This window comes from Syngnathoides biaculeatus, chromosome 15 (genome assembly GCF_019802595.1).
Source record: "Syngnathoides biaculeatus isolate LvHL_M chromosome 15, ASM1980259v1, whole genome shotgun sequence".
Taxonomy (NCBI): Eukaryota; Metazoa; Chordata; class Actinopteri; order Syngnathiformes; family Syngnathidae; genus Syngnathoides; species Syngnathoides biaculeatus.
This window is the reverse complement of record NC_084654.1, coordinates 12,587,042-12,612,263: the sequence shown is the minus strand read 5'-3', so window position 1 is coordinate 12,612,263 and position 25,222 is coordinate 12,587,042. Positions and strand designations below refer to the sequence as shown.

The 25,222-nt window shown below is 42.3% G+C and overlaps 2 protein-coding genes across 10 annotated transcripts; one reads left to right on the top strand and one right to left on the bottom strand.

Moving 5' to 3' along the window:
- Window positions 1–85: 85 nt before the first annotated feature.
- On the bottom strand, window positions 86–19,887 carry LOC133512871 (ankyrin repeat and SOCS box protein 2-like). Of its 8 annotated transcripts, none has more exons than XM_061842899.1 (13): window positions 19,750–19,887; window positions 16,235–16,352; window positions 15,244–15,301; window positions 15,079–15,141; window positions 8,619–8,784; window positions 6,504–6,620; window positions 5,413–5,582; window positions 5,177–5,332; window positions 4,849–5,094; window positions 4,613–4,784; window positions 3,917–4,487; window positions 1,634–1,787; window positions 86–341 (listed from the first exon to the last, which is right to left on the bottom strand). In XM_061842899.1, the coding sequence occupies exons 2-13, from the start codon at window positions 16,268–16,270 to the stop codon at window positions 211–213; spliced, it is 2,040 nt and encodes a 679-aa protein (XP_061698883.1). In that variant the 5' UTR covers window positions 16,271–16,352; window positions 19,750–19,887; the 3' UTR covers window positions 86–210. The 8 variants fall into 8 exon arrangements, with proteins under 8 accessions (XP_061698883.1, XP_061698884.1, XP_061698885.1 ...); XM_061842900.1 differs by having other exon boundaries at window positions 15,079–15,138; XM_061842901.1 differs by lacking the exon at window positions 19,750–19,887 and adding an exon at window positions 15,394–15,547 and having other exon boundaries at window positions 16,235–16,338.
- LOC133512875 (ubiquitin thioesterase OTUB2-like) lies at window positions 19,782–25,191 on the top strand. 2 transcript variants are annotated; one of them, XM_061842910.1, is made up of 5 exons: window positions 19,782–19,921; window positions 19,992–20,110; window positions 20,198–20,282; window positions 23,244–23,435; window positions 24,978–25,191. In XM_061842910.1, exons 1-5 carry the CDS (start codon window positions 19,841–19,843, stop codon window positions 25,182–25,184), a joined length of 684 nt encoding a protein of 227 aa, XP_061698894.1. In that variant the 5' UTR covers window positions 19,782–19,840; the 3' UTR covers window positions 25,185–25,191. The 2 variants fall into 2 exon arrangements, with proteins under 2 accessions (XP_061698894.1, XP_061698895.1); XM_061842911.1 differs by lacking the exons at window positions 19,782–19,921; window positions 19,992–20,110; window positions 20,198–20,282 and adding an exon at window positions 20,319–21,597.
- The last annotated feature ends 31 nt before the right edge of the window (window positions 25,192–25,222 follow it).

Genomic DNA, 25,222 nt, shown 5'->3' with positions numbered 1-25,222 from the left:
GTCCCGTGGGCTTAAGTTAATTTTTATCCTTCACTGAGGGTTCCTGTGAAATCTGAATTATATAATAAATAAAATAAAGGAGAGAAAGCCACATCACAGGGTTTATAAATATACATATCATCCAGATGAGATATATTGGGTTTTCAAAAAGACAGACAAATATAAATGTACTTAAAGACTGAGATGTCTTGTGAACTCATCTTAATGTCATCAATCCATCGCAGTGAGGTACGCAATCAGTCGTCCCGGTAGAGGTAAACTTGAAAGGAATTTCAGTCTGTGTGGGCCCACGTGGCTGCGAACATTCATTCTGCAGAGATGACGCAGTGGACGAGGTGACACTGTGGAAAGAGATAAAATACATATATAGATTAATAATGGTTATTATTCAGTTCAAATCCGGGCTCTGACCTTCCTGTATGGAGTTTGCTCGTGCCTGCGTGGGTTTCCTCCGGACACTCCGGTTTCCTCACAGATCCCAAAAACATGCAACATTATTTGGACATGCTAAATTTCCCTTAGGTGTGATTGCGAGTGCGACTGGTTGTTTATTTCTATGTGCCCTGCGATTAGCTGACAACCAGTTCAGGGTGTACCATGCCTCCCTGCCCGTTGACAGCTGGGATAGCCTCCAGCACTACCGTGACCCTTGTGAGGATTAGCAGCTAAGAAAATGGATGGATGGATGGATGGATGGATGGATGGATGGATGGATGGATGGATGATGGATGGATGGATGGATGGATGGATGGATGGATAGATGTTTCTTCGTGTAACCTGGCAACACTAATTTAGCCACTTTTGCGAACTCGAGTGTGAATGGTTGTTCGTTTGTATATGCCCTGCCTCTTCCACCCAACGCCCCCCCCAACCCCCGCCCTGAAAAAAGGCTCACCTGCAACCCTAGGAAATAGATGGATGAAAATCCATGGATATGAATAAAGTAGAAAGAAAGACATACTGTTAGAAATCACAAATACTACTCAGTAGGGCGCAGATGTCTCGCAAGGCACAATTAATCCTACACATGTATAGCTGAGTTGTTTGCGTGAATGCAGTCGGTTTTATTTGAGTTGTTTAGGAACAGCTCTATCTATTGGAGCCGGATGGTCACTGCATCACTTGTCTCGCGCTCAGGGTAGAAGGTTAGCCTAACCCTATAGCACCCCTTCACGGTCATGCTTTGCTAACGATAATGTCAGAGCAATGTTGCAATCACTACAATATCTATGGAAATTTAAGAAGGGTACACTTGGAACATTAATCATGCATTACAATAAAAACCTGAGTGGCTCAATGGAAAAATGCACATCACAGAAATATAGCCTATTGAAATTTTTCCCGATCAACAGTTGATTAATTGGGGGGGGGGAGGGGGCAGTTCAGTATTTTAAAAAGAATATTGCAGTTGATTCATAGAGATCACTGTTTGTTGTATATATTGTTAATGTTTAAGGGGACTCACATTCACATCACACGGCATATGCATATACAATGTTGCAATATTCATGTTCTGCTGACCCCTTGCCTAATGCAAGTGGAGTGCAACCGTAAAAAAAAAAAGATGTGTGTGTATATATATATATATATATATATAGCGTGCGTGCGTGTGCGTGCGCGTGCGTTGTCTTACACGACTTCCTCTTCACAGCGACCCATTCGTGGCGGCTCTCAAGGAGTTGAGAGAGTTTGCTGCACAGCTGAACATGAGTGACGTGCTCCAGCAGCATGTCTACGATGGGTCCAGCCCATTTGCTCATAAATGATGATGAAATCCATTCACAGAACTAAAAAATGAGGAACCCACAAAAAAAAAAGCAGAAGTTATATTTGCTAAATACAGAACAGTGGTGGGAAATAAAGTAAAGTAGGCATGTGCATGTGACTGCACTTCACTAGATTGCTCAGGTGTCTGTACTCTACTTGATTATTCATTATCTAACGTTGTTTTACTTTTTACTCTGAACATTTGCAGCCATATGTTTGTAGTTTCTACACCTTACTTTATCAAAAAGGGCTTGTTAGTTTTTCCAGCCTCCATGGAAGATGTTGCCACAATCTTAAAACCATAAATAGAGAACTAAAGTCAACTGTGGTTGTGATCTGAACTGAATGAGGCGTTGGGAACTTACGCAGGAGAGAAAAAAAACAACAAGGACTCCATCGACATGGAGGGACGTAAACCAGGGAGTCTTATTGACAATGTTCCAAAAGTCTCGGAGAAGCAAGTTATTACACATCCATGGCCTTATTTGACAGACTTTTTTGGTTTTGTCAGTCCTATAAATGGCTTGTGACAAATGCATTGTCTCTTGTGCCAGCCGAAAAGCCAAAAGCTTCCGAAAGTTGTTCAAAAGAATATTACATGTAATCTGAAAACAAATTTGCTAGTTTAGCATGTTTTGTGAAACACTTCACAACATTAGGGTAGCTATGATACCATAAAAGCGTGAGCCGACAATACAGTAGCTAGATCTTGGTATTAAAAAAATGATAATTTATCGAAATGGGTATTGTAAATAATTGACAGATAAATGTAATTTTTATGTTTGTACTCACAAGGGGAGTTTTTTTTTAGTTTTTTTTAGAACCCACCATGGCTGAGGAATACCAACCTATCAGAGATGGGTGGTGCAAATGATAAAGGGTCGATCATTTACTGTGCATTAGCATTTGCACTCATACGTGGTCACCGGCCTCGTGCTGTCATGACCAGTTAGCTTGGGCTTCAGGAGCTTTGCTGAAGCTTTTTTTTGGATATTCGACTCTAAAATAATGCTCATTACTCGACCGCTAACATCGGGGCAAAATGTAAGCAAACAAAAGCACAAAGATGTTACCTTGGGCAGCTGTGAGTATTCAGAAGTGACATGGAATAAGCAAATTTCTGCTTGACAGATACATTTATAACCTCTATTTTTATATTTAATTAAATGCGGGTACCTAAAAAGAAAACTCCAAGCAAATAGCATTGCACGTTATTGCAATAGTGTATTAAAAATGATTCATGGAAGATAGCAGCTGTGGATAATGTTGAGTTGTCTACAGTGTCAATGCCATCTTAGTGCCGTTAGTGCTGCTAGTTTCTTGAGGTTGGACAGCATTCTCTGTGGCTGTGCACCACAACAACCCACATTCATAATTTCATGTCATGGCCCTTTAGTTTAATTTCAGGTTGCACTTTTTTTTTTTTTTACTTAGTTACAGGAGTCAAATCAGCAGTTTTAATTTCACCTGTCTTATTTATTTATGTATTTGTTTATTTTCTAAAGTATCTGTACACTGAACCACTCACCACTAACCCAGTGAAAATGTCCTCCACCACTGTCTGAAAAGTCACTTTTTCACAATTTTTGTCCTCAGCCTTACAGCAAGCCATGTGTAATGGGGGCGGGGGGGGGGGGAGAACTGCCTTGCCGCCACCTTGTGGTACCAATGGGCAATTACAAGCATTTTTGAGTCGTCATAAATTACTCATGGATTTTCCCATTTGTGGGGATTAGTGCCCAAAATACACGTGATTTTGTCACCTCTGTACTTTTGTTACCTTTAGCTAAAACTGAACACATCCCACAAACTGTGTGGATGGCACAGTGGTTGACTGGTTAGGTATCTGCTTAACAATTTAGGGGACCCGGGTTCAAATCCGGTCTTGTGTGGAGTTTGCATGTTTTCTATGGCTACTCCGGTTTCCTCCCAAATCCCAAACCATAAATAGGTTAACTCAACTGTGAATGTGATTTCGAATGTGTTGGTTCATCCAGTATGTGCCCTGCGATTGGTTGGCAACCAATTCAGGGTATGTGTGCCCTCCCCACTCCCTGCCCGAAGATGTCTGAAATATGCCTGCGACCCTCGTGAGAACAAATGATGTAGAAAATGGATGGATTGAAGCATTACGGCTTCAATTTGGCACCTGTGTTGCTTCATGTGCTGGTCCACTGGAGTTTAAGGAAGACAGGTCGCCAATGGCTCTAATATGGGAATGTTCCGGATGAGGGGCTCCGCCGTATGGGCAGAAGAAGCAGGAGAGGGCGTCACAGCCGCTGTTCAGAAGACACTTGAGTAGAGGCAGGTTATCCATGCAGAGAGCAACAACCGGTGGGAACGTCGTGACCCAGGACGGGATTCTTGCATTGACGTCGGCCCCCTTCTGCAGGAGCAGCGAAACGGTGGCTGCGCTACCCCTTTGCACGGCAAGCAGCAAAGGGCTAACGGGGTCCAGGTCTGTGGTGGCACCGGCGTTCAGGAGCACCTCGGCGGTCTCCGCCGACCCGTTGGCGACGGCGAAGCCGAGAGCCGTAGTGCGTCCGTCTGAATAGCGTGCCGAGCGCGTGGAGGCCAGTGTGGCATTGACATCTGCGCCTGCCTTGAGGAGCACAACTGCCACTTGCGGCCTGTTGTGCTCAGCTGCCAAGTGCAGAGGGCTGATCCCGCTGTGCCGGAGCCTGCTGCGACTCGTCACGGGGACGAGCAGGCTCACCACCCTGAACACAAAGTCACATTGTCAGCTGGCACGCTTCCTGTCAATGGTTCTGAAAGTTTTTACACCAAGTACCACATTAAAAAATACTTGGCTCACTGAGTACAACATAATGAAAAAATAACTCACTCTTGGTTTCCGTGTTGCGCTGCAACATGCAGAGGGAGCAATCCTGAGGCAGTCGTCTTATTTGCGTCTGCATTTCTGGACAGCAACACTGCCACAATTTCCTTGTGGCCATTTTTACTGGCCTCATGCAGCGCCGTCACACCGTCGCAAGTCTGCATGTTCACATCAGCACCTAACGACACAAAACACCACTCTTTATTTTGTAATACTCATGTATATAAAATAAGAAGTGGTACCCTTTCCAATGAGGTAATTCAGCGCTTTCAAGCGACCCAGCCAGGCTGCTACAATGAGTGGCGTAATGCTGTAGGTGTTCGAGGGGTTAATCGTGGCTCCGGCCCCGACGAGAATGTCACACAGCGTTGTGTTGTTCCTGGATACGGCCTCGTGAAGGGCTGTCCATCCCTGAGCACACCTCTGGTTCACAGAGGCCCCGAACGAGAGGATGAGGCGCACCATGTCCGAATTGTCCAACCTGCAGGCTACAGTAGCACATTAATTGCTTTGGCAGATTTTTATTGGATTGTGCAGCCGATGAGTGCGTAATTGTCAACAACACTGCACCTGTGTACAAAGGGGTTTCTTTGTTTTTGTTGCAGATGTCAGGATCAGCTCCAGCCTCCAGCAGACACTTCACACACAACAAATGATCACCGGAAGCAGCAAGCAGTAAGCCCGTCTGTTCCTGCAGGGTACGTTTGTCTGCAGAACTTGGATGTGCTGGAGCAGAAACCAGTTGTGGGACTCATTTGTGAACCGAACGCCCCTATATATTTTAATATATTTGCACACGCTGATACCATTCAGCAAGGTCCTCAAGCACTCATACTGTCCGCCGAAGGCTGCATGATGCAAAGGGATCCAGCCTTCTTTGTTCTCCCTCATCAGACTGTGAGAGGAAGACGCTGCCTGCTTCTTTACGGCCTCCGCATCCCCCCCTTGAATGGCCTGGACCACTGGGTCAATGTCCCTTCATCAGAGAAGAAGAAAATGATTGCTTTAAAACGACGAGAGGACAAGTGGCCCTGCTTCTTGACATAGTTTGTGAACATGTGAATTGTTCCAATCATACCAATATCCTTCATAAGCACAGCAAATCATAATTTGATCATAGAAAATATGAAACAAGAATTGATGATGATTTTTTTTAATGATTTTGTTCTTTTTTTTCTTTCATTTTACATTTAACCATAATTCCTTTGATTTCCTCACTTGAAGAGTTATTTATAAATGTTTTTTTAATAAATGTCCTTTTATTTTTCTTTCAGCCTAATCTTAAAATGTGTGTTTTTTTAATTAAAATCAAAATTGGGAATAAGTATATATAGAACAGAATAAAAATACCACATACATTAAGATTTTTGTTTAGTTTGTACAGTTTCATGTGTATATGACACAACTCCGATTACTACTACAATTACTACCAATAAAAATAATAAATTACATCATACCAAAATGGAAAAACCTGTAAAATAGTAAACCAGAACATTTTTTTTTTCTAGATATGTTTGTTTTAATGAATTGTATAAGGAAGAATGAAACGACATACACCATCTATTTCTTATTTCTACTATTTTCTTGTGCCATTTTTTATGTATTGTATTTTTCCACACTACAACAACTAATAATAATAAAAGAAAACAAAATGTAGTCAATCTTCCCAATATGGGAATATCCCTCCACAAACAGAAAAAAAGGTCACTGTGTCAAAAACGGCTTCAGTAAACTGGATCAATCAAACAAAGACGAGCTATTTCAATCTCGTTGGCGGAGGTACTGAGATTGAAACAGTTTATATTTAGGTTAATTTAGACAGTTAACTGGTGCAGCTAAAGATTAGGTTGTCATATCAAATGGGCGCACATTCACGCACAACGAACAAGAGACTCACGCGGCGTGTGACGTCACGTTAATTCCCCTGCTGTCTCCTCCGAGTCTCGACGTTACTTCATTGTCGTTATTACCATCTTCATCATCCCCATCATTGTTGTCAAAAGATGATTTGGTTCTGTGGTGACAAAACTGTGCTAAATATTGATAATAGCTGAATTTGCTCATCGTGGCTGCATGGGCGCTGGGTGCTGACAGCTGAGTTGGGTCACACGCGGCCGGACGACGAGCGAGCACGCTGGGAGGCAGGCAGAAAAAACCGTGGAGGAAGGCGTGGAGGTGGGGTGGGGGGACAACTGCGGTCGCTCGGATTATTTTAGGAGCTTATTGTGAGGCAGGCTTCATCCTTATAAGTCAGGACACTCACACGTACTCTGATAACATGAAGCCTGAAATTCCCTGAACACAACACAGACTTGTCTGCCTGCCCGTCATTATTTGCATGCTTCCTTTGCTATTTAAACGCCCTGATTAGATAACAAGACCTTCATAAGCATCCCCTCAATACACTATTATTGAGACTTTGCAAGAAAACACGTGATTCAAATCTTTTATACATTATTATTATGAGTAGGGATGCACCAATACAGTATCAGTCGTGATACTGTACATCCTTGCTTCTACTGGCACTGATACTACCTTACTAGCCTAACATGTACCTTCAGTGTAGCCATGTCAGCCATATGGAGATATTTTAAAGACCAGAGCTTTGTTGGGAAAGACATTATACACGGTTGAGGATAATTGATGAAAATGTGTAAAGACTGCATCGTACTCAGTTGTGCAGATATTGTGTTGAACTGTTTTTCAACACTTCAGTTTTCCATATATATACATGACTCATTTTTCTGTGATTGGCTGGCAACGGGTTCAGGGTGTACACTGCCTCCTGCCCTGTTGACAGCTGGGATAGGCTCCAGCACTCCTGTGACCCTTGTGAGGATAAGCGGCTAAGAAATTTGATGGATGGAGGGATTCTTTTTTTTTTAGAAAGGAAGCAGTTCTATTAAGTGCAATAATCAGCTTTGAAATGCATTTCATGGAACTGGAATCAAAAGAAGAAACACACTATCGCTTATGAACCACAGCAGAAGCCATTACTTCTGATTTTTACTTACTGACAAATAGAGGAAATAGCAAGTTGGTCAGAGTCAAGAAAAACATGTTTGCCCCTTGTATGACCTTTTTTCACATTATCTAGACCCGGTGTTTGCCTTTTTTTTTCTTCCTAACAGCAATCCCATGCGACTATGTACAGCTTTTGGACGACCAAAGCGCAAATCCTCCTATCTGAAAAATGTACTGTATATAGAACATGTATGTATGTGTCTAATGATACTGAATATCAGCAGCCCTCCATGTTGCCTCATCATCAAACGTGAAATCAGCCAAACATACAGATGAGGTTTTGTGCTTTGGCCAACCTATTATGGTCGTAGAAAACCAAAAAGAACATTTAATCTGACAGGTATTGCCCATTTCTTTGTACGGGTAGGCAATTTATTTCACAACCTTTGCCGATGCCATGATGAAAAGGAAACATATTGGTGTTTCTAATAACATACACAGTAGTAGCTATCCATTTTTTATATAGCACTTGTCCTGTCCTCTTTAGGCTAACGGGTGAGTTATAGCCTATGCCAGATAACTTTGGGTGACATCACTCCATCCTGGATAGTGTGCCATGTAATCACAGAGACATCTAGACAAAACAACTTTTCACATTCCCATTCACGTGTTACGGGCAATTTAGTGTCTTCAGTCAACCTAACCAGAATGTTTTGGGAATATGGGAGGAAGCCAGAGGACCTGAAAAAAATAAAAGATGCAACCAGAGGGAGAATGTGGCAACTCGGCACAGGAAACCTTGATTCAAGGTTCAAACCCAGAACCGGGAATCAGAATACATTAACAAAAGATGTGATACAACAATCATTCCATTCATAGTCCATCGGAACTTTTGACACATTGCGTGAGCTAATGTAAAAGGCCTGCATCCAAATGTGCATCCAGATGAATTATTAATTCAGTAATGTAGGTTTTTATGATATCATTTGCATGCAGAAAGTATGTAGTGACAATTGAGTAGTGTGTTTTGTTCTCACGCATTGCTCACCTGAGGTGTTGCACATTGTCCCCCGAAGCGCAGAAAAGATCAACAGCCAGCCTGTTTTTCACATCCACGTTGAGTCTCCGGTAAAGCGAACCACATCCGTTGATTGCAATCATCCCAGAAGAGCCGGCAGACATCAAGTGTGTCCTGATGCTTTGCCCACAGACCACTGAGCCGGAACGCAAGATAGAAAGTGCAAAAAACTTGCGTGAACTGTCAATAGAGAAACAATGTATGCCAAGGCCCATTTAAGGGATTTGCGCATTCCCTCTCTATAAATCAGGCTACAGTAATATGAAAGCTCTGCAACGTGCTGTGTAGTTGACATGAGAGAGCAGCTCGGGCAATGAGGACGGTTACCTTTTAAGGACATGTTGGACGGCGTTTGCTTCCATTTGCAGCTCCACAGGGAAAGCTGATGTGAGGTTATGTCCTGGTCAAGTTAATTGCATGACAAAACCTTGTAGCAAGTGCTAGATGTAGAGCCCAGCTTTTAGGAAGCGTGTTCAAAGAAAGAAAACATACTGGTGCCTGCATACCAATGTCGGGTCCAAATGTGTGTGCAGTTGTGCTCTGAAATGTACATCCTATGGTAGAATCCGAAAGATGTGTACCATTCTCCCAAGAAAATACGAGTGCTCAGGCAGTGCATATTTATTTAAAACTACCAGGCATTCCCAATGATCATAATCATGAAAGAAACAAGAAATTTGAAAATATTTTCTCTGATATTTCATAAATTCTGCATTCTTGTTTTATTAGCACAACAGTATGATAGAAGATGTTAATTTTTGTTATCATGTTACACTCAAATTTCAACTCACCCGAGTGCCAGTAATTACTTTAAATAGCAGCAATGCTGTACGAGGTGAAGAAAATATGAAAACGTCCTTGTGATGAATCAGAACACCTCGTGCACATTTGGCTTTCACAATCTTGTCTGAAAAAGTGTGAAATATGCTTCCTGTGCCGTGTGACTTGTTGTGCGACACAGAGAGGTCCTTCCTTCAAGTGCGCTTTTTGCAGCCAGAGGAAGTGAGACCAGACTCTGTGAGCAAATCAATGTGGAGGACCACAAGTTTGCTCAACCAAAATGAATTGAACTTGTTCACATGCTTATGTCACTTCATTAATCATGACTATGCAGTATTTGTGCATTCAAAAGTAAAACCGTCTTCAGTGTGCAGCATTTTTTGCATCACCAATACAGACTCAAAGCATTAAATTAGTTTTTAGTTTTATTTTTTTTGGCACAGGTATTATTTGTGTTTAACGATATACAGCTAACAGTAGATTTTTGTAAAAGTACAATATTCATAAGAAAATTCATATGCAGTATTCATAAGAATGCAGAATCTTTGATAAAATCATAATGAACAAAATTATATTCTGTATGTTTAAAAGTCACAATTAAATTAATGCCTTTTTGTTAGTCTTTAAAATATATATGTGCAATAACATTAAACACTTTGGTAATTTGCATTCAGATGCATGAGTAAAATTTTCCATAATCGTAGGTAAGAAATATTATCATTAAACAGGTTAAACAACATTCCAGTTCTAAAGTGGCCTATTGCTACAAGGTCAGTAAATGGATGTAATTGAGTTTTTCTATTGTTCTTTTTTTAAGTATTATTTAGTGCACATACAAACATATTTAGTCTATTTAAAAAAGAAACGTGTGAGGGACACGCAGCACGGTGCACAGCTGGTAAAGCCTTGCCCTCGGATCTGAGGTCCCGGGTTCAATCCCGGACGCACCTGTGTGGAGTTTGCATGTACTCCCGGTCCCTGCGTGGGTTTTCTCGGGGCACTCCGGTTTCCTCCCGCATCCCAAAAACATGCAACATTAATTGGACACTCTAAATGGCCCCTAGGTGTGATTGTGAGTGCAGCTGTTTGTCTCCATGTGCCCATGATTGGCTCGCAACCAGTTCAAGGCGTAACCTGCCTCCTGCCCGTTGACAGCTGCCACGGGCTCCAGCACTCCCCGCAACCCTTGTGAGGATAAGCGGCAAAGAAAATGGATGGATGGACGGACGTGTGAGTGATGCATCACGTTTTGGTCTTGCTTCGCGGCAGGCAATATTTCAGGCAGTGTGAGAGCTCTGTCAAGTTGGATCTTTTCACGGAAGTCACCGACATTCCGGTGCGCCAAACAGCGCCGCCTCTCGAGGACGTTGCCGTGACAACTCAGAACCGTCCGGTGCACATGCCCTGTAGTCCGGCGTTCGGTCTCCAGGCAACCAGCGTCGGGTCCAGAAACAACATCCGGAACGTTCCGTGCTCGTCCGAACGCGGACAACACTTGTTTACTTGCCGTCAACATGACGAGCAACTCGCTTAATTTCTTGGCGGACCGCGAACGCCTGAGGCTCAGAGTTGAGAAGAGGACGAGAACTATTTTTATTACGCAGCCCGATGACTGCAGGTTGGCCTGCGCTGCTCCCTTCTGCATTCAAATCTCACCCAAATCACTTTTGACTGAATGATGTGTGCTGTTTTGCGTTCTCAGGAAAAGGGAGGAGGATGTCAATTACATACCAGTTATAACTGAGGTGAGACCAGCGTCGAAAAGATCGTTTGAACGCGGTTCAGAACGTTTTGCACAGCGTGTTTCAGGTTGGAATATCTCAGATACTGCAATTTGTGGGACAGCATAAAGGATTAGTGGTGAGCACCTCTGCCTCACAGTTCTGAGGTTCAGGACTCGAATCTGAGTTCCAGCCTCCCTGCACGGAGTTTGCTTCTGCGCTGAGACCCCCCCCCCCCCCCCCCACACACACACACGAAAATTGAAGGCTCAAAATTATTGCTAATGCCAGCCACAGTCTGGGTGTACCCCGAAGGTCAGCTGAGCATCATCATCATCATTGTACTGCATGCGACTCATATGGATGACTAATATGAATAGTAAGAAAACAGAACGGTTGGTGTCAGGTTTAAAAGCATCAATTTGCTATTCTGAAAATGTTTCAGTCAGCAAGTTGTACTGCACTTCTTCCGCCCCACTGTTAAAAGGGGCTAAGCTACATTATAGTATGTGGTTAAACGTATGACATCATTGAATTACATCTATGTAACTGGAATCTTTCATTTACTGAGAGAAAATCTATCCATCCATTTTCTTCGCCGCTTATCCTCACGAGGGTTGCGGGGAGTGCTGCATCCTATCCCAGCTGTCAACGGGCAGGAGGCGGGGTACAAACTGAACTGGTTGCCAGCCAATCTCAGGGAACATGGAGACAAACAACAGCCGCACTCGCAATTGACCCCTCCGTGGATATTGCGCAATCCGCGTCACTGATCAATCAGAGGCCAGAGATCTGCATAAACCAAAGCCCGTTTTTGCTCCCGCCATTTTCTCTGACAACATTGAATGGTCCAGTATAGGTTTAGTTAGCGTTTTATCGCGTATTTGGGTTATTTAACAAAAAATATGGTTAAGAGGTGTAGTCATGGACTTTGTAATAGTGACGACAGGTATCCTGAAAGGCTAGTTGGTGGAGTTCGATTCGTACCCTTTCCAAAACCGAAGACCCAGTACGAAAAATTCCTTCGATGGATCAAACTTTGTGGGAGACCGCATCATCAACTAAATCCATCTAATATCAACGGGAACACATATGTTTGCACGAAGGTATGCCCTATATTTGATTTTCAATACACGTCTCGTATAAATGAATTCGAAGTTCTTCGCTAGCATAACACTGCTGCGTGTGAACGATTGACACACTTATTCTTTGTTGAGCGATATTTAACGATGATCGGACTGCACAAACGTGTCGCTTTCTTGCTGGCTCGCGGCCGAAGCTTAACCAGACTGTGTTTGCACGAAGATATGCCCTAAATTTGATTTTTAATACACGTCTCGTATAAATGAATGAGACGTTCTCCGCTAGCATAACATTGCTACGTGTGAATGATTGAATGAAATCAGAAGCATGGCGTCTCTCTCAGTTAAGAATGTATTGTATTTAGAATCTATAATATATCTTTGATTTGAATGAAATCAGAAGCATAGAGTCTGTCTCAGTTCAGAATGTATTGTATTGTATTTGCCATTTTTACTGTTTGTCTTACGTGAGCGCACGTGGCGTGACGTCACTTCAGGAGGCGTGGTTAAGTGCCCTGTACGGAGGGGTCAATTACACCTCGGGGCAATTTAGAGTGTCCAGTTATTCTTGCATGTTTTTGGGATGTGGGAGGAAACCGGAGTGCCTGGAGAAAACCCATGCAGACACGGGGAGAACATGCAAACTCCACACAGGCGGGGCCGGGATCGAACCCGGATCTCAGAATTGTGAGGCCAACGTTTTACCAGCTGTGCACCGTGCCGCCCTGAGAGAAAATGTGTGATTAAACTACAGTTGATAGTGGAAATGTTCATGATTACAATGTGGAAAAAAATAACCACAAAAGCTCAGGTTTGTTGTCATAAATTCTTCCGCCAGTGATTGGCTCTCTGTTCCTCCGCCATTCTGCTGTAGTCTCAAACATGACATATATTTCCAAATATAACCTTGAAGCACCACCTCAGTTCATCAGTCTAATGCAACAATGCCATTTATGTCATTATGTTTTGTCAAGTTTATTTGCGTGAATAACAAATGATCAATAACAAAATAATGGTTGAGAATATGATTTGGAGAGGAAAACCTACAAGGGTCCTGTTGATGCGTTCATTCAAATCTTGCAATTGCATGCATGATAGTTCAACCAATTTGTGTGACGTGAGAGGCATATTTTTCCAGACTACAATTTCATAGTCAGTGCATGTCGATGTATTTGGCTTGAAATTTAGGCTCCGAGCACAATCCTTAAGGTTGGTGTGAACACGTTACAAAAGACTCTGGTTTTGAAGAAACAAGCCGAGCTGGATGAGGTGAACAAGCTTCTTGAACTCAAAAGAGGAGAATTTGAGCGGCATGTGGACAAGCTGGCTCAAAGAAGGGCTGAGTTGGAAAGCAAACAACACGAGGTACGTGTGGCGTGGAAGCGTCCTACAGTTTAGAACACTGGGACCAAAAAAAAGTTTTGTTTGCAGTTGTACATAATTAAAATGTGGTAAATACATGCAATTTTCCCATTTTTCTGTAAAAAAAATCCAATGTGTTACTTTTAAGCGTGTTCTAATGTTCAAATTACAGTCTGTAAAATCAAAGGTATTTTTTCCACTTCCTTCTTTCTTTTAAACTACTACCTTGCTTCCTTCCTTATTTCTTGCATTCACTCACTCTTTCCTTCAGTCACATATCACACTTTTCTGTCTTTCCTTGGTTCTGGGTTCCCTTTTCTCCAACAATCCTTCAAAATCCACTTTGTTCTTGACTCAAAATACCTGCTAGGTCACAGGTCCGGTCCCACGCACAGCCATACGTGGCCCGCGAAGGCAAATCGTGTTTCAACTTCCATAAAATCTGTACCAAAATTTCAAATCGTCATATCATAAATGATTACATTGAGATATTGCCAAGCATTGTTGTTTTACCAAACATCAGCAAGAGTTGAAAAACCTATTGTCCTTGATTTCTGATTCGAAAACTAGTTCATAGATTCCATGTGTAAATATGAGGTTAAAGGTTTTTATGGTTTCAGACAAAATTTGTCACAACCCTATGCTAGGTTAATGACACATCGTATATGAATACTTACATTAGATATCCTACAGTGTTGTGTGACATACAGTATATTTTCCCCTAGACCAAAGAGAAAGCATTGAAGTGTGAAAGGTTTGTGAGCAACAATGAAGCGAGGTACTTTGAAGCTGTGCAGCAGTACAAAGCGATGCAGGAGCACAACTTGATGCAGCGGCACGAGTTGGAGGAGCTGACAATGCAGCTGCAGCAACTTCGAGCCAGGTGAGAGCCTTCGCATTCACGTGATGCTCGATATGAAGCCCACTGACATATTTGCTTGTTTCAATTGGCAGGAGGCACCTTTTAAAGGAGAGACTCTCAAAATACAAAATCTATGAAGAGTTTTTGGTTAAAACATTGGATTACCTCCCAAACAGTACGTAGACAGACATTGGATATTGGGATTTTGTAGTGGGAGTTGTTGAGTTTTTATTATTTTACTGTCAGAAGTCAATATGGAATACATGTGCCCTGAATGTAAACAGGCCAGGCACATAAAACAAATTAAAAGAATATGGCCAAATCTGCACGTATAGCTTTGAAATCACACCCAGAGAGCATGAATGTCTTGTATGAATTGGGTCCTGTCTGTGAAACTAGAACGGGGTGATAATGCTGACAAGGAGTTGCAGTCCTTTGAATAAAGACAACAACAAAAAGACTCGTGTAGCTCAAGAAATGATTTCTCTCTCCCAGAGATCACGCTCCAGACTGCCATTAAGCACACTGCATTAACTTTGGGTCTTTAAGGTGACCTTGAGACTGAGACCGAATGCGCAGTTATGCCCATCATCCGGCGCCATGAGACCCTGTGCTTTACCCACCAGCAGCTGCTGCGGCGTTTGGGCCGTGTGGAGGAGGAAGTGGAGCAGGCCAGGCGGCAGCTGCTGGCCATGAAGCAAAGACAGAGCGTGCACAAATTGGTTAGACTTGACTGCAGACGACAGTTCCACTCTCAATCCTCGCAAATGTGAGCTTGACTCTGTTACCTTTTTTCCTCAGAGGGCCAGTAAGGAACTTTATGAACTTCAAAGGGAGTTGGAGAGCCTTAAAGAGAAGAACAAGCGGGCAGAGGAGAAACTGCTGAAGGAGGAAGGACAGTCCAGAAAGCAGGTGTTCATTCTACCTTTAAAGGATACCTCCAGAATGAAGAATAGAATCTTCATTCTAGCTTTGATGAAATTAGCATGTATTGAGGAGGCGGACTTGTCCCCTGCAAATGCACCACTGCACACCCCGCCCTCTCTACTGCTGGGCCAATCGTTTTTGTTACAATGAGCACTAAGCCCAGAACTGGAAAAAAAAACATTACCCACAGGCACAAAATGGATACTTGCCAAATAAAATGCAGATCAGTCCATGTGGCACCTGAAGCGAATTAGTTCAGCTCAATTTGAAAGAGCTCGCTTACACATTTTTAGACAGCGGCAACTTGCCAAAAATAGACTTCATTGTGTAACTTCACGCACAATGGGTGGGCTATTAGTTATTATTAATTAGTTCTAAACAAACAATGAAAAAGTACATTTGTACATAATATGTCCTTTTTTAGGGCTACATCAGCATGTTACTGAGGCGATACTCTACTACTGTTTTTTTTAAGTCCTGGAAAAGGTTTCACGAATTCCTTGGGAATTATTATTAGACATGCAGATTAATGCAAACTGAGCAATATTAACTTTTACTCTGTGTCATTAGTAAGAAAATATGGAAGCAGGCAATACACAATACTTTTTTTGACTGATGTGGTGTTTTTTTTTCCAAATTCCCATTCATCTTCCAATTAAATAAAAATAAAATTACATGTGAAATGAGATGAATATGTTACTGTCACAGATGACGCAATATAACGGGAAATGTTTGAACCCTCATTCCAATACATACACATTAAATATCGAAAGCATAAAGTGCTTTTTTTTTTTTTTTTAGGAAAACACCCGTACGGTTCGATAAATTACTATGTAATTAAAAAGCATTTACATTCTTTGGTGGAGTTACAGTGAAGCATGTCGTCATCTCTCAGGCTGAAGAAGTGGGAAGCTTAATAATGGCCATCAGCAACCTTGCAGAACAATGCCATCTGCCAGCGTACGGAACCCTGGAGAAGATGAGCGCTTCCTTAATGATGGACATGATAAAGGTAAGAAGGATGTTGAGCAGCTTTAACTTGAGTCCAACTAAACATTGACTGGTTTCAGGAATACCTTGTGGACAAGGCAGACACAGAGAAAAGAGCGAGGCGACTGATGGAGTACGATTCCCAAACGACAAGTAAAACAGCTTTGACGGACATGAAAGCTAAGGCGTCCATGAGCAGCTTTGGGAGTAAAACTCAACTCAAACATCCGAGTAAAGTCACCAGGACGACCAATCTAGCAAGCTGATTTAAAAAAAAAAAAAAAAAAGAGAGAAAACTGTATTGATTGAAAAGCTTCACTTGCAAAATTAAACTCCCAATCAAGCAAAAGCTGTGATAAATCTCGTGTCCTATATCGTAACTACTCTGAAAATGTGGCGGCACGGTGACTGACTTGTTCGCACCTGTGCCTCAAAATTCTGAGGATTCAGGATTTTGTTATCACCTGGAAGGGAAATTGTTTTCTGTAATTCTTTTGTTAATTGAAAATTATGGTCTTGGCTGACTTTATGACAACACGGAGACTTTTTTTTTTGCATACGGTTTTGCATACACTGAAACAATGTAAAAATGAAACGTTTGTGCGGTTAATCCTGCAAAGTACGGAGCCCCTAAAGCGACATCGAAAAAAAACAAAAAAATTTTCTCATTGTAATGAGTACGTTTCTCATTGTAATAAGTTACTTACAATTAATTCCCTTCTGAGGAAGCCCCACCAAGTCTCTATGTGCTGATTAGCTGTGCTTGCGACTTCGATGTAACTGTCAATACTTGTGCCATCGTGAATGATGCGACAGAGATATCACTGAAAGTCCCTGACTTTCACATAACATCTGTGCCTTAGTCGCCTCTCGCAAACCTTGGACTACCACCTAGTCTGTAGACTCCCTCCATGTAGTAGCCAACGATTTTTGGGTCACTGCTGGTTGTGGTGGCATTCATCCAGATGATTTTGCAGGAAAATCCATCAATGCAGCCGTTCATACACATCCCAAATGGTTTCAGTTTAACATACGAGTCAAAATGCCAAATGTAATCGGGACCTTTTGCGAAATAGCTTCAGCGATGGAGGCGTCTCCTCCTTCCGAGTTCAACATGTCTTAGATTAAGTTCTTTTAAAATTAAGAGCACCTGTTCGTTCCTGACATGTGATTCATCCTCCTTGCATTTTGTGTACATCCACCTGTACCCACAGAGCTGGCCAGATGTTTGCAAACGTTCTTGGATAAAATGAACTCCACGATCCAAAGTGGTGTATTCTTTGCGCCGAACCAGACTAGAAGACTACAAAATTCTTTTTAAATGTCTCTCAGACACAACATAATGGTGACGACTTGCTAGTAAAACAGCAATGTCTTTATAATAAAGTCAAAGATAAAAATAGATTATCCATTATCAATTCCTGCATTGTCATTGTTGCCTTGAAATGCAAACTGAAATGAATAAGGGTATATTATAGATGCACACATGCAATGGACTAGTTACTCATTACAACGAGAAACTTCATCATTACAATAAGAAACGAGTTAGTCCCCCCCCCCCCGCCCCACTCCCCAATGTCCCTCAGGGCTCCGTAGTAAAAATACTTACCTGTGTTTTTGTAATGCATTTTTTTTACAAAAGATAAGTGAAATAACATATCTAACCGCGACTTTGAACTTTTACCCGGTATTGTATTGCCTTAAAATGTCCAAAAATGTTAAACGGTAATTTGTCAGTTTTCGTTAGCTGTTTCATGCACCACATTTGCTCACATGCTGTGCATCTCCTCGGCACGATTCTTGGATGTTTGTCAGAAGCAGAGAGCTGTGATTGACTATCTCGTTTTGGAAGGGAGGCCACCTCTAAACATTTCAAAATGTGTATGTGGGGAAGTCGCAAAAGGCTGCAGGATTGTCAAAAAGTGGGTGTCCAGGCTCAAAGGCGAAGAACAAGTAATATGTGTGATCTCCGTGAGAAGATTACTCACCTGATGCGGCAGCATCAGATTATCACCTATTTAAAAGAATGAGTAAGAGGTCACCACTTCTCTGATGACGAACAAGTTAAGCAAGCTGTAAAAAAAAAAAAAAAAAAAAAAAAGGAAATTTAACCTTGTGAATTCATGAAGCTTGTATGCATGCTTCTTGTTCATCGTTGGACAGATATTGGAAAGTAGTATTAGAGCCCCACTTTTTGGGGTTTATTTAGATGTGTATATTCTCTTTCTATTGCAATAAATACAGCCAGAAGGACTCTGGGCTAATTTACTTTACTTACTAGGTATAGGACAAGTGGTAGAGAAAATGGTTGGAGAGCGAAATGAAATTTTATTTCTCAGTCCCTAGAGGGCGCACCTGTAATTCAGATCCGAATTAGAAACGCCTGTCACTACGATTATTACTACAGTACTTACACTACACTATACACTACTACTAATCACAACGAAATTCAAAATGCAATTCCATTGGTGCTGTATTAGGTTTTTATTAACATGCTGGTTTTTAAATCTTGGTTGATAAATAATTGAATAAACACATTAAACCATCGAAAAAGCAGCATAGTATAAAGTATGAAAGAACACTTAAATATAAATTCAAATATGGCATGATAGATATTACTGCACATTGCGCATGGTGTGGAGGGGGCGTTAATAGTGTGTGCACGTGTGTATTTTTTTTTTTGTTATTTTTGCACTTATGGCTCTGGTGAAGAAGCTGTCTCTGAACCTCCCTATTCGGGTTCTCTGTGACCTGTACTCTAAGATAATTATTGAGGTTAATTGTTTGTGAAATATTGGACTATTAATTACTGTACTGTACTTTATGAGGCGGCAGGGTGACACAGCTGGTAAAGCGTTGGCCTGAGTTCTGACGTCCTGGGTTCAATCCCAGACACGCCTGTGTGGAGTTTGCATGTTCTCCCCGTGCCTGTGTGAGTTTCCTCCGGGCACTCCGGTTTCCTCCCGCTTCCAAAAAAAACATGCAACATTAATTGGACACTCTAAATTGCCCCTTGGTGTGATTGTGAGTGCGACTGTTTGCCTCTATGTGCTCTGCGATTGGCTGGGAACCAGTTCAGGGTGTACCCTGCCTCCTGCCCGTTGACAGCTGGGACACGCTCCGGCACTCTCCGCGACCCTCGTGAGGATAAGCGGTGAAGAAAATGAATGGATGGGTGTACTTTATGAGGCCCGCCCGGACATCACGTCATCGTAACGGCTCTGGTGTTGCAATAAAGATGTACTGTACCTTTAAGTCACAAACACGTGGTACTGTCATACTTCCGTTAAATTGGAAAACAAATCGAGCGAAACTCTTTGTAAGGCAGCTTTAATTGGATTTGAAGTACGTCCCTCTCCTCTGATGTACTTCATTACCTGAACGTGAGAGGTTCTGTGGCTCAGCTAAGTGGCATGACGAGGTGATTCGGTGGCAGCCGCAGCTTGGCGAGCTTTCTTCTCCCGAAAGATGGAGGCCGACTGCCTGGTGTCCGGCAGAGAAGACGTTTCTGTGCTGCTCTCACGACAAAACCATTCCAACAAATGCCAAGTAGGTCGCGTCCCAGTTGGCGCAATCCAGCATGTCCGCGTGAGTCTCATCCAGGGTTGTGCTTGAGCAGGAGCTGAGCGCCTCCTTCTCCTCCGTGAGGAAAGTGCGAGGCGATGGAAACTGTTTTTACAGAGCCTTTTTTTTCGCCTATTTGGAATCAATCTTGCACAATGTCAAAGCTTTGCACAGGTCACACGATTATTATTACTACTTGTAACTTGGACTTGTTCTTTCCAACCAAACCGCTGATTACTGCCATGATTATCTCGCCTTCAGATTCAAGGAGAAAGTCATCACGACTAGCGAGCACCTCTCCTCTGCAGGATTTGACCAGAGTTCCTTCCAGCTCCACTTGAACACAGTAAATGTCTTTCTTTCTTTCTTTTTCTTTAAAGTTCTACACCCGACTCGTAATGGCTAGGTTTCAAATGACGTCACCACCACCCTTGGACCAATCGGATAAATTAACTATGGAAAAAAACTTCTCGCTGGACTTGTGTTCTTTGACCTCCTTGACACACAAGATGGCGTAATCGGAACCCTATCCATTGGAAAGCTTGAAACTAAACTGCCAGTGGTTGTTTCTGACGTGTGTCGCAGGGCACATACAAACAAAAACCTAGTCACACTTATGCACAATTTAGTCTTCAATTAACCAACCATGTGTGTTTATGGGATGTGAGAGGAAACCAGAGTACCCGGAGAAAACCCACGCAAGCAAGGGGGAGGAGGAGTACATGCACACTCCACCCAGGTGAGGCTGGATTTGAACCCGGGATCTCAGAAGTGTGAGGCGCGTGAACTCACCAGTCTCCCACACAGCTACATGTACGGTATAAGCACAAATAGTAATTGTATTCAAGATGAAAAAAACTGACAGGAGAAACTGTCACTATTTTTCAATTCACTAGTGTTTTCATAAGGTCCCTATAAATGCTTATTCTTTTAAAGTATGGTACATTTAGCATTTTTTTTTTCATCCCGTGTTCATGTCTTATTGTTATTCTAGCAGTCTAGTTCATGTGATGTGTGCATCCATGGTAATGTCACAGTGCCTGGAGGGGCCAAGTTTAGGATGCACTTGGTGAAAGATTGCGTGTTTACAGGATTATAAAATTGTTCAGCTGTGTGTTTTAATAAATAACGACAAGTAGACACCCACATAAGTGCCTTGTTAACAACAGCCAGGAGCCATTTTATTAGTGCCTTACGCATTAAGTAGTGAAAGAAGCAGTGTAGAAATTGCTGTTAGTGCCCTAATAAAATGATGAATAATAATAATAAAAAAAAAGGCTGTCACACAATTGACCCCTCTGTGGATATTGCGCAATCCGCGTCACTGACCAATCAGAGGCCAGAGATCTGCATAAACCAAAGCCCGTTTTTGCTCCCGCCATTTTCTCTGACAACATTGCATGGTCCAGTATAGGTTTAGTTAGCGTTTTATCGCATATTTGGGTTATTTAACAAAAAATATGGTTAAGAGGTGTAGTCACGGACTTTGTAATAGTGACGACAGGTATCCTGAAAGGCGAGTTGGTGGAGTTCGATTCGTACCCTTTCCAAAACCGAAGACCCAGTACGAAAAATGCCTTCGATGGATCAAACTTTGTGGAAGACCGCATCATCAACTAAATCCATCTAATATCAACCGGAACACATATGTTTGCACGGAGGTATGCCCTATATTTTATTTTCAATACATGTCTCGTATAAATGAATTAGAAGTTCTTCGCTAGCATAACACTGCTGCGTGTGAACGATGGACACACTTATTCTTTGTTGAGCGATATTTAGCGATGATCGGACTGCACAAACGTATTGATTTCTTGCTGGCTCGCGGCCGAAGCTTAACCAGACTGTTTGCACGAAGATATGCCCTAAATTTGATTTTCAATACATGTCTCGTATAAATGAATTAGAAGTTCTTCGCTAGCATAACACTGCTGCGTGTGATCGATGGACACACTTATTCTTTGTTGAGCGATATTTAGCGATGATCGGACTGCACAAACGTATTGATTTCTTGCTGGCTCGCGGCCGAAGCTTAACCAGACTGTGTTTGCACGAAGATATGCCCTAAATTTGATTTTTAATACACGTCTCGTATAAATGAATGAGACGTTCTCCGCTAGCATAACATTGCTACGTGTGAATGATTGAATGAAATCAGAAGCATGGCGTCTCTCTCAGTTAAGAATGTATTGTATTGTATTTGCCATTTTTACTGTTTGTCTTACGTCAGCGCACGTTGTGTGACGTCACTTCAGGAGGCCTGGTTAAGTGCCCTGTACGGAGGGGTCAATTTCCCCTTGTTTTTTTTTTTTTGTCTGGTCGCCAGCCAATCACAGGGCACTTGCCTAATTTGACCAACAATAAAATACAGTATTATAGCAGGCCCAAGTGTTGATCAAACCGATGCAGGTTTAGAACAATATTTTGAGTCACTGGAACATGCACGTTTTGAACATAAACAGTCCTCTTTAACATGAAAAAAATAAATTAAACTCCACACAGGAAGGCTGAGATTCAAACCCAGAACCTCAGAGCAGAAAGGCAGATGATCATGGAAAACATTTCCATCTTTGCATTTAAAACCAGGTGGTGCCACTAAGTGCCTATAATTAGTTTTACTATTACTTCTAATCGGGGAACTTGGTGGACTCGGCGTTAGTGAGTCTGCTTCACAGTTCTTGGTGTGGGGTTTTGTTCTAAAACATTTTGTGTGACGTTTTTTCCTGTTCTTGCGTTGGTTTCCTTCCAAATTCCCAAAACATGGATTTGTTTATTGAATCCTCTAAATTTGTGTGAACCTAAATGAATAGTTGTCTATATGTGTGCCCTACGACTGACTGAAGAGGCCGAGGTAGACCAAAAAAAAACAGCTGGGTTAGCCTCTGCATCACGAGAGACCCTCAGGAGGGAAGTGGAAGTGGTACGGAATTATTGGCACAACACTATGGGATTTGTGTGTTTACTTATATTGCAATTAAATCACTGCTCTGTATTGAACATACAATATAGGCAGTTACATTTACGGACATATTTGTCAAGCTGAAGTTTGAGCCATAACTGTAACATTTTGCATTGAAACCCTATTTTGGAAGCCTAAACTTCCAAATCCAGATGAGAGGCTTAGCTTCATGTTACTGTATTTTTTGTAAAGGTTTGAGGAATGTTATGATGACATTGTAAGCATTTATGAAATTAAACCAAGAACATAGAATTGTAATAAGTGTAAATGTAAAATAAGTATACTGCCAATATATGGATAGATACAGTACTTGCAGTGCGAGCTTTTGCATTGACTCCACTGGAACAGGTCCTCAACGTCATCGAACACTGTGAAGGCAGCGAGCGGGAAGAGATGCTGTGCAGGCTTTTGAACGATCAGATGACCTCGGACAACGTGGTGCAGTACCTGCGCCTGCTCACGTCGGCCCACCTGCAGAACCACGCAGACGACTTCCGCAACTTTGTGGAGGCGCCCAGTCTGCAGGTCTATTGTCATCAGGTCAGTGCAAGAATCTTGCTGCCCCGCAGAGAACAAGCACATCATACTCGATAACAGGAGTAGGCAAACGTTTGTCCTCAAGGGCAAGGGCAATTCTTTTTATAAACCAGCAGATGAGTCAGGTCATTCGTTTAAAAAAAAACAAAAAAAAAACATTTTAAATATACAAACATATGCATATACTTTACACCTCTGCCTCAGTTTTAATGACGCGGGTACAAACCTGGCCTCGCCTGTGTGAAGTTTGCATGTTCTCCCCGTGTCAGTGTGAGTTTTCTTCAGGTACTCCCACAACCCCAAAAACATGCGTGGTAGGTCAACTGAAAACAAAGGGGAAATCCACCGGTTTGCATTAACAATGTTTCCAAAAGGTCATGTAATATGTTCTCTATTTTGACAATGTCATGTTAAATCCTCTTTCGTTTGATAAGGTTTTGAGAAGATTTTTCATCAACAATTGTGAATTTTCAGGGGCGCTGCCATTTTCGTGAGTCACGACCAACGTGCGCGTATGTGACGTGTTACATGCCGCAACAAAGGCTCGATTACATGGGACACAATTTATGCCCAGCGCTGATTTCTTGGATTTATCCTCATCTGATGAAGAAATAGCAGTATGGGTTGATCGGGAAAACTGAGGAATACTTCCATACACAGCCGTGAGCGGCACAGCTCCAGGGCTCGGAGAGCGAGCCCTGGTCACGCTCACGGCTGTGTATGGAAGTATTCCTGAGTCTTCCCGATCAACCCATACTGCTATTTCTCCATCAGATGAGGATAAATCTGAGAAATCAGCACTGGGCATAAATGGTGTCCCATGTAATCGAGCCTTCGTTGCGGCACGTAACTCGTCCCATCCGCGCACGTAGGTCATGTGACTCACAAAAATGGCAGAGGCCCTGAAAATTAGTAATTGTCAATAAAAATCTTCTCAAAACACTATTATTTAATAGATTTAACATAACATTGTCAAAATAGTATTGTCAAGATGTATTACATGACCAATTGGATACATTGTTCATGCAAACCAGTGGATTTCCCCTTTAAATTGACACTCGGTGTGAAAGTGTGTACGAATGGTTTACGTGTGCACTGTAATTGGGTGGCAACCAGTTCAGTGTACCCTGCCTCTTCCCCGAAGAGTGGCAATAAGCTCCAGTATGCCCGCAACCCTAGTGAGGATAAGTGACACAGGAAATGGAGGGATAATGTATAAGGAAAATGCTCAGTGAAGCAGTATCCATTTTTCAGCGGGCCGTCGTTTCATGCATTCTGCTGACATCCACAGCCTTTGAAAGCGGACACAGCAGCATGATTGTTCACAATTATAAAACTTAATTTTACATACTAAGCCATTTTATTTATTTCAAAAAAGTTGGCAGCGCCAAGACTCGTGTGTCAAATTCAGGAAAATGGCTAGAAAAGCAGCAAAAATTAAGTATTACAGCATTCTTAAAATGAACAGTTTCCCATTATGTGGCGCCCGAGGCATACTTTGTTCACCCCTGCTTGTCCTTAAAATGAATTTTTCCTCATGTGCAGGAAGTGGAAGCTATGGGGATGGAGTGCGACCATGTGGACATCCTGGCTCTGACTCAGGCACTGGACATCTGCATCCACATCGTCTCAATGGACGGTGAAGATGAGCAGCTGGTGCACCACATTATCCCTGATGGTGCCGAGCCGTCCATGCACCTCCTCCACCACATATCACACTTTAGCATTCTGGGCCCCCGACCCCCACCTTGACTCTTTCCTCCCGGAGTAACAGACATGGTCTGGAATTG